At 36.6% G+C, this 14,891-nt stretch overlaps 1 protein-coding gene across 2 annotated transcripts in view; it reads left to right on the top strand.

Moving 5' to 3' along the window:
• The first annotated feature begins 568 nt into the window (after window positions 1-568).
• The window catches only part of LOC150092009 (transcription initiation factor TFIID subunit 6-like), a 49,117-nt gene continuing 34,794 nt past the window's right edge, over window positions 569-14,891 (top strand). For both annotated transcript variants that reach the window (XM_090386517.1, XM_090386526.1), the window contains exons 1-2: window positions 569-738; window positions 6,013-6,099. In XM_090386517.1, the coding sequence (XP_090242643.1) occupies window positions 589-738; window positions 6,013-6,099 (237 nt within the window). In that variant the 5' untranslated portion in view covers window positions 569-588. The remainder of the gene's footprint in view (window positions 739-6,012; window positions 6,100-14,891) is intronic.

The raw sequence follows: 14,891 nt of genomic DNA on the forward strand, positions 1-14,891 counted from the left end.
TCAACCACAGGTATGGTGCCAAAGACCCTACACAACAGCCTAACAGCAATAGGTCTCCCAGCGAACACCTACAAGGAACTCCAGAAAGTCGCAATCCTAAACGCCTGTAGGACAGTCAGAGAGTTCCTCGACCAACAGTAACACTAGACATAACAACAACAACCATCCTGTGTACTTGGCAGCAATACCCGTCACGAGGTGGAACCTCAATCTGGGAGAAATAATATAAGAGCAATAATAATAATAATATTAATAATAATTTGAGTTCGGCTCAAAGTGAAGTTGATAATTTTCTTATTTCTAGTTTATGCTAGAAAATTTTAAAATTTGTTGACCTGGTTTCCTTGGATCATAGGCAAAAACATTCTTCCGTGAGTGTAACTCTAACAAGAAACCAAATACAGCATCCAATATTGTTAAAAATTTAGTCTATTATTTGGCTCTAATTGGGCTGAAATTATCTTAGAAAAATAAGAAAATGGAGTATTTTTCTCATTAAGTAAGGCACAGGGTAGCAAACACTGTGACGTAAGGATTCCGATGTAGCTATTGGAGTGTGTGTGTGTGCGTGTGGCTCTCAATTGTGCAATGTCAACGAAAGAGCCTAAACTGAGCAGTATTCTTCCACCCGAATCTGTCAAAGTTTTGGCTGAATCGATAGGAATAGCAAATATTTCTGATGATGTGGCAAAATTTTTAGCAGATGATTCAACGTATCGATTAAAAGTTTTAGTTCAGGTAGCATCGCCCACCGTCTATAAGCCTGTCATTTTTTTTTTTTTTTTTTGTTACTAAGTTGTGCAGAAATATATACAGTATTTATTTTGATTTAGTATTTGATACAGTATTTAACGTCAGTGTACTTTTACCTACCTCAGACGAAAGCGTACACTCATATCTCCAAGTTTGTCTTGGAGAAGACCGAGTTGTAATGTAGTTATATTTTTCTTGGTCACCCAAAATATATACAAATCTCACATTCTCATAAATAAAAATATTATGCATCCACTTCTAACACACTGAAGAAAATACAACCGAAGCAGGTCGAAAGCCAGTGCTATATTCAAGGAATACTAAAATTTATGTTAACACACTCCACTAGGTATTTTAAATTTAAAAGCATTTATTCATAAAAGTAACAGACTCTTGTGTACACAGCTGTTTCTTTTTCACTTTTAAAAATTTAAATCAGCTGAATGAAAAATACATTTTATGTAATAGAAACAAATTTCCAGCAGAACCGATTACAAATGTACACCATCTTATTCTCTGTATTAGTTATTGTTTTTCTTGGGTTTGATCCTGCAGTAGCACCTTCCAGCTTAGTTTTGCTGGTTAATATGGGTAACTGCTGTTGAGCTCTTTGACTGCTGGTGGTTTGCTGTTCTTTGAACCATTTATCTTTTTGGAGCTTACTGTGGGCTCCCACAGTGCATTGTAGCAATATGATGATCAGTCTCTAGGATGTGATTATCAGACTCTAGTGTCTCTTCAGTAGCTTCTGTTGCAGGTACAGCTCATTGTGCTGTGGCCATTTTCAGGATAAGCATTGCATATTTAGTTTGTCTTCAGTAATCATACAGCTTCCTGTGCTACAGTAGAATCAGAAGAACACGTTGCCTTGCTGTGCAGTTTCTTGTGCTGTGCTGCTGTTGGAATAACTTCAGTATTCTATCTGTCCTACTTGTCCATCTTGTGCCAAAACTGGGTTCGGGGTACCATTTTACAATATAGTTGGTTTGTCATGTCATGCTAATTTAATTAATTGATGTACAATGTTTTCGTATATATAAGATATTGTTAATATTTGTATATTGTACCATATCTATAATATGTATATCAGATATGCCAAATTTTTTGGTTAGGGGCCACTTTACTCAATAAATGGAAAAAAAAAAAAAAAAAAAAAATGAATGACTAAAGCTTTACAGTTTCACCGTGTAAATAAAGCTTCAGAGCTTCATTTTTACAAGTGTCAGCAAAAGTTGATCTCATTGGCTGTAGAGCTGTTATTCTTTATCATATGTATTAGGAACTAATAAAATTTGTGATGCAAGAGATTGTTGCCGTAATGATCACTTAGTCATTATCAGGCATTTGACAATATCACAAGCCGACCGGGCTAGCCGAGTGGGTAAAGTACCTGCCCGGCAACCCAAAGGTCGCGGGTTCGATTCCCGCCTCGGGCTTGGATCAAAGTACAGCAAAAACCTTGGGAGGTGCAATATGGCCACAGAAGCCGATGCACCAACAACTACCAAATCAAAAAAAAAAAAAAAAAAAAAAAAAAAACAATATCACATATTGTGAATTTCGAAATATTTTGTGTGCAGACAGAACTACTTCAGAATAATACTCAAGGAATTATTAGGTGCTGTGATGACTGGAATTTGTCGTATCATAGTCCTGACATTTTTACTAGAGATTCACCTTCTGTTGAGTTCTCTGTGAGGACTGCAGTTGGCTCAAATGGGATTTGACTAAATTTCTGTAACAATTGTAGGTTTGAATCCAATTGGAGACTGGAGAAATTATTGAAGGCCTCCTCTGTCACAGCATTAGTTATTTGATTTCAGGCAAAGAAATTAGAGCTTTTTCCTGGGAGTTGTTTCAGGTTTTTCCAACCTGCACATGAACATCCTTTGATGTCTCTACCCCATTCCTCTTTATGCAACAACTGTTTAGTCATCGGACCCCTAAAACACACTTCAAATTCCTCAGCCTTGAATGCTGGCCCCTGAAATAGCTCAACTGGCAGACTGACAACCAGTACGCTATTTCTAGGGCCCAACTCTACATAAATCTCGAAGTCACACCATGGAAACAACGAATTGTGGCAGCTAACCTTCTTGCACTGGCCAGACTATTTACAGGATGAATTGATGTCCCTCATATCAGTGACCTAATAAAAACTGAAATTGCCAAAAGAAGTCAAGTGGACACAAGGCTGCCACTGAGTATCAGTTTCAGCAACCTCAAAGGCCTGAGACGCATATTCCCAGGAAACATGGTTGATTTGATAAAGTCTAACCATCGACCTTGATAAATTCTGCCAGCTGCACACCTACAGATGCCAGAAGCTAATGGACCCATACATAAATCTACCATTATGACTCACACCACCAGAAGGAAAATATGGACTGCCTCTTGTACATATACTTCACGTTTTATCCAACACTTTTGATCAAATATTATCTTGCTTAGTTTGGGATACTGTGGTATTCCACAATTTTCAAGTATATAATTGAAGAATTCTGTGAATACTGTTCCTTTCAGGTTAAGTACACATGTGGCTCCATATATGGAGCCACGTGATGATTATTACATCACAGGTTAAGGCAGGGACATATTCCCTGCCTTAACCTGTGATGTAATAAGTGGACACAAGGCTGCCACTTAATTTTGCAATAATCATCACCCTAGGAAGCAGGGGGGGGTAGCAAGCAATGAACAGATAATAATAAAGACTAAAGCATTATGGTCTGAGCAGCCAATTTGGCAAAAATGCCCAAGAATAAGGATATATTAAGAATTTTTGTTATTAAGGGACCTTTAGCAGGTAGTGATTGTATTGAATTAATCTGGAACATAAATGAACAGATATTTTTTGCAATTGTAAATGGAAGGGCATTAATATGGTAGAACAATGTAAGAGGCAGGGTTTATGTAATATCTTCCATAAAAAAAAGCATTTGTTTCTCTAGTATATTCAACTACATCTATTAGGATGAAACAAGAGTTTGACACTTGCTTTTTTTTTTTGGAATAAATGCAAGAAATAGTTTAAATGCTGTTCTTTATTTTTACACTATATTCAACACAAGAAGGAAAAATTTATTTACTAATAGCAGTATGAAAAATAAAGTAGTGGAAGATGAAGAAGAAGAAAAAAGCTGAAAAAATGATTTATCCTGAACCCAAAAAGCAGAATGCTTAATGGAAAAGAAGCCAAGTCCTGTTGTAATCTAAAAAAATGTTATTCATTTTAACTTGCTCCCAACAGAAACAGCGAGATAAATTAGAGCCAAAATAAAAACTAAATAATTATTAGAGAGCATAACTGCAAGATTCAGTTACACAGCAGACATGAATTGCATTTTATATGCTGCCCAGAGAAAGAGGTTTTTCTTTTTTTTTTTATGGTCATACTTCATTCCTAACACACCAGTAGTTCATGTTGTGAATAGTGAAATCAATTAAGCATTTTATTTTTAACATTTTGCCTTTATTATTACTAATTATATGCATTAAGCATATTATAAACATGTGGAATATGAATGTATGAATATTGATTGTTTCAAAAGATTAAATTTTAGCAAATTTAATGAGTTTGTTAAAATTCAATCTTTTGAAACTAATTTTTACTATATGATATACAAAGCTAATTGGGTTAATTATGTGCATTTAGTCCTATATTTTCTAAGTACTGTATAACAAATGCAAGGGTGCCTCCTTAGCCAGGTGGGCAGGAGCAGCAGTGCGTAGCACATGCTTCTTGATTAGACCAGGGTTCGAGCCCGTGACCACCAAATACAGAGGATGCAGAAAGGTCAGGGAATGACCACTGCATATCCCCGGAGCATTATGGCCTTAGTTGCTAATGCTCCTAAAAACCTAATAACAAACAAACAACAAATGCAAGTAAAGAAAGGAATTTTGAAAGAAAAGAATTTTAAGTTGCTGCACTGTGTGTGTGTGCATAGCACGTTCTGCTGCATATGGGCCCGTCACCACCAAATATGGAGGATGCGGAAAGGTCAGGGAATGACCACCGCATATCCCGGAGCAATATGACCTTAGTTGCTAATGCTCCTAACAACCAAATAACAATAACAACAATAACAGCTGCATATGCACCCTTTTTTAATATGCAGGTGCATATAAAAAAATCTCATCTGCCCATCCCTTTTAATAATTTTGTTTAATTCTTCCTTAAATTTATTCAAATTGTCCACCTCCACAATGCTAGATGCAAGTTTGTTCCAACAATCAACTACTCTCTGGCTGAGAGCAAATTTCCACACATCTATCCAGCAGCTGACCTTCTCTAATTTAAATTTGTACACCCTTATATGTATTGTCTGAACTAGAGGACGGATGCCATCTGCATTTAATTTACTCAATCCATTTTAAGGCCTTAAATACTTCAATCAGGTCTTCTCGGAGGTGCCTAGCTTCTAGATGCTGGAATTTACAGAAGAGAAGTGTTTATGGTAAGAGTACCCTTTGTGGCCTTGACACCATTGTTGCCCTTCTCTATACCCGTTCCAGCAGATTCACATCCTTCCTAAAATGGGACTTCCAGACCCATATGCAGTACTCAAAATGCAACATAACCATTGCCTTATACAACAGTACAATCAGTTCCTTGTCCTTCTGGCAATATTTTTATGTAATTTTATAAAATTTTATTCTTATATAGTTCCATATTATTCTTTATAGTAATCTAATTCATCTCTGTAATTTATGTAATATTTTGACAAATTACACCAGAAGCCTAGAGACTCAGGATTTTGATATGAGCTGTCTAGCCTTTCAGTTTTTGATGTATAAACCACTAGCTATTGACCGTATAGCTCATAGCTACCTCCCTTCTTCCTAAAGGAAGGGCCCTGTAGTCCAATAATGGACTGGGGAAAGGCTTATAAAGAAGAGAAGAAGTTAGTTCATTGAGTTTGAAGTCGAACTATGAATGGATATTGGCTTATTTATGCATGTGCTTGAACCAGTACAGAAGAAATGGGCAAAATTACAAATATTAATTCAGAAGAACACTTTCTGAAAAATAGCTATAGAAAAGATCGCAGCAGAAACAACATCTATATATTAGGGAGTGGAGTGAGTTTATAAGAGAATGATTATATATATTTTTCCACTTATAGAAGATACTTTTGATTCTGAAAATAAAAATAGATTTTTTTTTTAAATGAGTGCATTTTCATGAATATTTCATGAAAATGCTTTGAAGAATAATAGTGCTTTGAAGAATAATGTTTTTTTTTTAATTTTTAGGATGCTCAGAAATTTATGTCTCATGGCAAGAGACAGATGTTGACATGTTCAGATATTGATCAAGCATTAAAAATTAAAAATATTGAGGTAAGCTGTAAGTAATACTTGATTTTTTAAATTGTGGTAGGAATTACAAAATGTAATTAAAATATTGTAGTGACTACTTAGTACTGACTGGATCATTACTGTTTTCTGGGTTGGAAAATGATTCAAAGTAACATTATACTTTAATGAATATTTTCTCTTTTACTTTTCATCCATTTTGAATATTGTATACCCCCTCCCCAATCAGATTGCACTTTTACAGTGGATAAATTGCACTTTTACAGTGTAGATCTTTTTGCTTGCTATACTCTATAACAGGAATTTCAAATTTTGGCTCTTTCATTTTTGAGGTCTGCCGAAATTGATTCATTTTTTGCAGGCCTCTCAATGATTTTATTCTAATTATAAAATTTAGTCCACTTTAGTTTAATCCAAGAAGTTTCAGATTTAATTAAGTAGATGAATCATTGTTCGAAAACAATATTCAAAAGCACTAGCTGGTAGCTGACACAAGATCCTTCATTTTGCTCTGGACAAACAAATCAGTATTCAAAATTCTGTAGCCCACGTATACCAGTTCCATTTGGCTTGGCTTTGCAAATTGAAACAAGTTTCATTAGATATGAAAAGTAACGTTTATGATATTTTGATTGTCTATAAAAGTTGGTATCATTTGACAGTAGAAAAATCTGTTTTTATAATCCCTAAGTTTCAAACCTGAACCAAGAGTTTATGTGGAAACAACTTAATCCTAGTGATTAAGGTATGGCAGATAGACAATATCATTCCCCTGACATTGTCAATCTTTATTATACTGTAGTTGATTCCAATTTCAGGCCGATAATGATAACATTTTCTTTATATACTTTCTTTCTATACTGATTGTACTGTGTGTATTAGTGTGGTCTGTTAGAGTTAATGATATCCTGTGCAAGCCCTAATGAGTTTGAGCTTCTGTAGGCTACTTTATTTTTTACACTATAATGTTATGTTATCTCAGTTTGGAATTTCTTGTTTTATTTTTCTGTTATTTGTCATCGGTTTCCCCCTTTCTCTCTTTTCTATTTTTCTTCCTTGACTAGTTCAACCTGTTATAGTCAGCTACTTTTTGAAAATATTATTATGCTGAAGTCAAAGTCACATCCTGTTGAAACAGTAATTATTTATACTGCTTTAATTTAACTGTACATTTCTATTCTTATAGTATAGGCAAAGACAGCCTCAATTTCTTAATGTAGTTAATTATTTTATATCTGGTTGCTGGCATTTTTGATGTTATACAACTTTGGAAACTGTACAAGGTGATTCGTTTGAAATATCATAAAAGTACAACTGTGTTATATTACTATGCCACTCATTTTTATTATTTGTTTTGTTACAGATATGAAAAGGAATACTGGGAGTTTACTGATACTATGTCAGTACTGAATACAACCAATACAGGTGCTGTTGTAACAGACATTTCAAAATGGCACCAACTGCCATTAGTGAGCAAAGTGTATTCAGTGGTATGCACAGTTTCAGTGTTACACATGTACAAAGTGAATAACAAGTGAATGGTGTTTGCAAAGCTCCTTTATATCTTACAACAGAGGTGGTGTCAAATGCAACGATTTCAAGTTATCGTGGTAAGTCCCAACAAGACTTTAAGGTGTTTGTCAAGGGAAACAGGTGTGCCTTATACCACCTCCCAACACATAGTGTGGCATTATCTGAAAATGTATCTGTATTGCAGGCAGTGTGTGCAAACCCTGCAACAGTAAGGTCATGTATTCCATTTAGCCTTCACAACATTTCTGTGTGAAAAGTTAGAGGCAGATGAAAACTTTCTCAACGGATGGATGTTTAATGATGCGTTTCGTGTGTCTGGAAGGGTCAACACATACACAATGCAATCAATTGGGCCATGGTTAAATTAGATGATAATGATGCTTGACCCCTGTCTGTTTGCCTAGGAAACAATATGAAAAATACATCATTTATAGGTTTGAGTAGTATTTATTATATTTATACAATGAAGATGGTACGGTATAAAGAATAAAAAACAGTTAATGTGTGTTGCATGGTTACATGCAGTAAGATGTTCAAGCCTGTCTGCCTTTTCTCGGCCCCTTACTTGAGCATGTTTGAACTTTCTTTCAGCAGTTCTAAGATGGTGATGAAATGAACAATGTCCTTTTTCAGCAGGATGTGAATTGCAAAATTTCCTTAATCAAACATTTCATGAAAACTGGTGTGGTCCTCCACGACCACACCAGTTTTTTGAGGTCAGGCAAATTTGGACCCATTGCTTGGGTCCAAATTCACCTGACCTCACCCTATCTGACTTTTTCATGTGGGTTTATGTTAAGAACCTTGTATACGCCAATGTCTGAGAGACAATAATAAACTGAAAAGGAGAATCACTGCTGTATTGAAATTCAGTCTCACCACAAATGCTGGATAAACCTGAAAACTCGTGCTGCCCATATCACATATACCATATAAACCAAGGAGGTCATGTTAAGATCAGATAATAACTTCAGAGTTTCGGCTATCTTTGTTCAAAGTTTGAATGAAATACATGAAGTTCTTTTCATTTTATTCTTTTTTTTTTTTTTTTACTTTTATGTCATTTCAAAGGGATCACCCAGTATTTTAGTAGGGATTTAGTTAGCCTGTTGGAATTGGTATAGAGAAGAGCAATGAGTTTAGTCATGAACAAAAAGGGTTATTCTTACAAATGTAGACTCCAGTTCTGTGAAGTGTAGTGTTGCCTGAGTAAGAGGAGAGTTACCTTTAATGTTGAGGTTTTTTAATCCTTTAGATCTTAAATCAGGTCTTGCACACAGTTTATCTTGATTTAGGATTTAAAAGTTGTCTTTCCACCTTCCTTTCTTTATAGTTTTTTCTCCTGTAAAACTTATGTAACTTTAATTCTTTTACAAGTGGGTTTCTGGACCATATGTACATAACCCATCTAAATGGATGTCAGATGAACTAATGAGACATATGGCACAGAATAAAAATGCATGGGATACTTATAAATTAATGGGTGACATGGAAACCTATGACAGATATAAGCTGGTCTGTAACCAAGTCACGAAGGAGATTAGACTAGCAAAGACAGATTATGAGAAATCCTTGGCAAAGGATGTAAAGAAAAACAGAAAAGAGTTCTTTACCTATGTAAACTCTAGAAGGAAAGGGATGAATCAGATTGGTCCACTGAATATTGATGGTTCAACAGTTGAGGATCCTGCTCAGGTGGCTAACAAACTAAATGAGTATTTTGCATCTACATTCACACATGAGGAGTTATTCAGGAAGGGGAATACCAGAGGTGAAGTAAACTCTGGCAGTGAGCTAGATGATTTTGTAATAACAGAGGAAAGTGGAGGAGAAATTGTTGAGGATAAACATAAAAAAGTCACCCGGGGTGGATGGGATCTATCCATTTATATTAAAGGAGGCAGCAAAGGTAGTAAGCAAACCCTTAGCTGTAATTATGAGAGCTGCTTTGGACTCAGGGGAGGTACCCATAGACTGGAGATGTGCAAATGTGACCCCAATTCACAAAGGAAGATCAAAGGCTGACACAAGTAATTATAGACCTGTGAGTTTAACTTCTGTTCCAGGAACATTAATGGAGGCACTTGTTAAAGAAGCACTGCAGGATCATCTGGACAAGACTTCGGTTATAGCTCGGACACAGCATGGTTTTGTTAAGGGAAAGTCTTGCCTGACCAATTTGATTGGATACTATGATGCAGTCAAAAAAGAACTGGATGCAGGGAATAACTTTGATATTATATATTTGGAACTTAGAAAGGCTTTTGATACTGTTGCATATGGAAAACTGCTGCACAAATTGGAGCAGTGTGGCATTGGAGGCAAATTACTGCTATGGATAAAGGGATGGTTGAGGGGGAAAAGACAGAGTGGTAATCAATGGACACTGCTCATCGTGGACTAATGTTATTAGTGGAGTTCATCAGGATTCAGTGTTGGATCCATTATTGTTTTCTGTATTTATAAATGATATTGATGATGGTATATCAAGCTTAATGTCCACGTTTGCAGACGATACAAAGGTTGGCAGGGTTGTTAAGGACACTACTGATGCTATGCTGCTGCAACAGGATCTGGAAAGGTTGTGCAGATGGGCTGAGAGGTGGCAAAGAAGTTTAACATTGACAAATGTAAAGTACAGTAAACCCCCGCTATTCGCGGTATCTGTATTCACGTATTTGCAATCGCTGATATATATAAAATGAAACCTAAAACAATGTGAATTGTAAAGTGCCCTGAACATTTTCCGCCATAAAAAACATGAGCGTGGCTAGAATTATCTTTCCCGGTCAAAACAGTGCTCAGTGGGTGGTGGGAAGAGAGGGATGACAAAATCGCGAGTGTGGATGTTTCTTGCTAATCCATGTTCAGTATGTGTTATGCGCTTGTCATTGAAGGTTTCATCGTTTGCTTTTAATTTATATGCTTATAAATTGAATAAATTTATCTATTTATAAATTGATATGCTTACAAAAGTGATAAATCTACCATTTTGCAGTGTAAAACAGATTTTTTTGAGTGTGTTAACGGAAGAAAGTGACTTTATTGTGGACAAGTTCTTTCTAACCCGTACAAAAATATGGCTACGAATAACAAGGGAAATGTGAAAAGATCAAAGAAGGTGATGACATTAGCAAATAAAATTGAGTTATTAGACAAAATTTCTAATGGTGAAAGTGTCTCCTCAGTTTCAAAACATTATAAAATCAATGAGTCAACGGTACAATCAATCAAAACATCGGAATAAAAAATCCACCGTAGTGTCCATGAAAATGTGCAAATTGCTTCAAAAATTTGCTCTGTAACTCGTGATGTTAAATTAGAAAAAATGGAAAAAGCTTTAAATCTGTGGGTAGAAGACTGAATTCAAAATAAAATTCCGTTAAGTTCACTCATCATTCGTGAAAAGGCAAAACTCCTTTATCAACACTTTAGCGAAACTAGTGATAGCACTGGCGGGATAAGTTTTTTTTTAGCCATCAAAGTATCAACTATCAACGAGCAACGTATCAACTCTGTAGTACTACACTGACAGTGGTAGAGAATGAAAAGGACTTGGGGGTGATTGTGCAGGCAGATATGAAGTTCTCTGAGCAGTAAAGACGGGCTGCAAGAGTAGCTCATGGTGTCTTATCAATGATATACAGGAATTTTTCTAGCAGGGATAAGGAGGTGATTATTCCTTTATATAAGGCAATGGTCAGGCCACACCTTGAGTACTGTATACAGATCAGGAGGCCTCATTTCGAGAAGGATGTAGAACTGCTGGAGGCCTCATTTCAAGGAGGATGTAGAGCTGCTGGAAAGAGAAGTTGCCCTTCTCTGCTTCTGGCAGAGAAAGGCAACAAGATTAGTGAATGGAACAAAGGGTTGCCCTTACGAAGAAAGGCTTAAGTTTTGCAAATTACAGTGTCTGGAGACACTGTAATTTGGTGATCTGATAGAGGTGTATAAAGACTTGAATGGTTTGTGCATGCTCAGTGCTGATGGGATTCTTCCTCTTGCCCAGAATAATCACCTGAGAGGGCATAAATTAAAATTGAGGAAAGACAGATGTAGGATAGATGTGTGGAAATTTGCCTTTAGCCAGTGGGTAGTTGGTTGGTTGGTGGAATAGACTTCCATCCCTTGTTGTGGAAGTTGATAGCCTAAATAAACTTAAGGCTCAGCTGGACAGGTATTAGTAGTAGTAGTGGCATGTGATGCAAGAAAGCAAATGTATGAGCTTATGCAGCATTAGCCAAAAAAAAAAAAAATAAATCACACCATTCCCTCCAAATGCCTGTCCAGTTCCTCCTTAAATTTATTTAACCTATCAACTTCCACGACGACAGATGGAAGTTTGTTCCAGCAATTAACCACCCGCTGGCTAAAGGCAAATTTCCGCACATCTAATCTACATCTGTCTTTTCTTAATTTGAATTTATGCCCCCTTAGGTTCGTAATCTGAACAAGTGGAAGGATCCCATCAGAATTCAGCGTGCTCAATCCATTCAAGGCCTTATATACCTCAATCAGATCACTGCGAGGATCCCTTCATTCCCCTCACCAATCTTGTTGCCCTTCTCTGTACCCGCTCAAGTAATTCTACACCCTTCCTAAAATGAGGTCTCCAGACCTGTATGCAGTACTCAAGGCGTGGCCTGACCATTGCCTTATACAGAGGGATAATCACCTCCTTTTCCCTGCTAGCAAAATTCCTATATATCATTGACAAAACCCCATGACCTGCCCTGGCAGCCTGTCTGCATTGCTCAGAGAACTTCATATCTGACTGCACAATTACTCCCAGGTCTTTTTCATTTTCTACCACCTTAAGTGTAGTACCACACAGTTGGTACGTTTCTCTGGGGTTATTTCTACCCATATGCAGTACTTTGCATTTGTCAAGGTTAAACTTCAGTTGTCACTTCTTAGCCCATCTGCCCAAATTATCTAGATCCTGTTGCAGTAGCACACTGCCATTACTGTCATTAACAACCCTACCAACCTTTGTATCATCTGCAAACTTCGACATTAAGCCTGATATACCTTCATCAATATCATTGATAAATATACAAAACAACAGTGGACCTAACACTGAACCCTGTGGGACTCCACTAATAACATTAGTCCAAGAAGAGCAGCACCCATTGATTACCACCCTCTGTCTTCTCGCACTTAACCATCCTTTTATCCATTGTAGCAACTTACCCTTAATACCATTCTGCTCCAATTTGTACAATAGTCTTCCATGCGCAACAGTGTCAAAAGCTTTCCTGAAATCCGCCACCTCCGTAGCCAGGTGGGAAGGAGCAGCAGTGCGTAACACACGCTTCTTGATTAGACCGGGGTTCGAGCCCATCACCACCAAATACGGAGGATGTGGAAAGGTCAGGGAATGACCACCGCATATTCCCGGAGCAATATGGCCTTAGTTGCTAATGCTCCTAAAAACCAAAATAACAAACAATAACAACAACTTTCCTGAAATCCAAATATATGATATCAAAATTGTTTTTTGCATCCAGTTCCTTTGTAACCACATCATAATATCCTATCAAATTTGTCAGACAAGACTTTCCCTTAACAAACCCATGCTGTGTCTGAATTATTGCTGCAGTCTTGTCTAGATGATCCTGCAATGCATCTTTAACCAGCGACTCCATTATTTTACCCGGAACAGAAGTTAAACTAACTGGTCTGTAATTATTCGTGTCACCCTTCGATTCCCCTTTGTGAATTGGGGATACATTTGCACATCTGCAGTCCGTGGGAATCTCCCCTGAGTCCAGGGATGCTCTCATAATTATGGTTAAGGGTTTGCTTAGTTGCCTTGCCGCCTCCTTTAATATAACAGGATAGATCCCATCCACCCCAGGTGCTTTTCTTACGTTTAACTTCAACAATTTCTCTTCCACTTTGCTCTCAGTTATTACAAGATCATTAAGCACCCTGCTACAATTTGATAACCTTCTGCCATTTTCAAACCTTAATAATTCCTCACGTGTGAATGTAGATGCAAAATACTCATTCAGTTTGTTTGCTATCTGAGCAGGATCATCAACAGTCGAACCATCGATGTCAAGTGGACCAATCAGATTCATCCCCTTCCTTTTAGAGTTTATATAAGTAAAGAAATCCTTGCTGATTTTCTTAGCATCTTTTGCCAAGGATTTCTCGTAATCTGCCTTCGCCTGCTGAACCTCCTTTGTGACCTGATTACAGATTAACTTATATCTGCCATAGGCTTCTGAGTCGCTTGATAATCTATATGCAACCCATGCATTTTTCTTCTCTGTTACGAGTCTCATTAGTTCATTTAACAACCATTTAGGCCTAAACCTTGAACAATATTTCTTAATAGGTATGAAACTTTTAGTAGCTTCCACGATTAATTCCTTGAATGCTTCCCACTTAAAATTTACTGTTGGTAACATCGTCAGTTGATCCCACTGTACAGAATTTAAAAACTGTCGGAGACCACTGTACTCGCCTTTACGGAAGCAAAAACCCTTTCCTTTACCCCTGATGGTAATTAAATCTTTAAGTAAATCCCACGTCAGTACACTGTGAATACTGCCACCTAGTGGTTCTTTAATCTGCAAATTTCGAATGAACGGAGGGGTGAAATAGGAGTGGTTTTTTTTTTTTTTTTTTTGGCTGATGCTGCATAAGCTTGCTTTCTTGCATCATATGCCTCTACTAATGCTAAGCCAAAGTGAATTTCTTTGAGGAATTTGAGTTTGTAAAAATTGAAAGTATATGTACCTAAATACTTTTAAATATAATTTTTTTTTTCTTATTTTGACTTTATAACTCAACATTAATATTGGAATATTGTTAAAAATAAAATCCAAATTTATTAAAAAATTGATAAAAAAATCTTAAAATATAAAAATTTGTAATTATTTTGTTTCTTTGAAGTACTATCATCAATGTTTATAATAATAATAATAAATCTGCAACTATTGTCAATCCACTGCAGAACGGAAGCCTCCTCAACAAGTCATTTTGAGGGAAATGGATCATAATCTGTCCTGCTAGTCCAGTGTGAGTTGGCAGATAAATTCTGTTTAGCAGTCAGGGGCTTGAACCCCAGTCTACTTAGAGCTTTTGCACTCCCACTCCTGAACACTCGGCTACGGACTCATGTGTATGATGATCATTCAGTTTCATTAATATCTGGATAAAAATTCCAGCAAAAATCTTCTATTTTTGCTTATGTAAGCCCAATATCATTTCCTTGATGCTTGTTTAAAGGACAACACCCTCCCTCCTATGCTGATTTTTGAAGCCATCAT

The sequence above is a fragment of the Mastigoproctus giganteus genome, chromosome 1, assembly GCF_048544385.1.
Source record: "Mastigoproctus giganteus isolate SK-2022 chromosome 1, ASM4854438v1, whole genome shotgun sequence".
Classification (NCBI taxonomy): Eukaryota; Metazoa; Arthropoda; class Arachnida; order Uropygi; family Thelyphonidae; genus Mastigoproctus; species Mastigoproctus giganteus.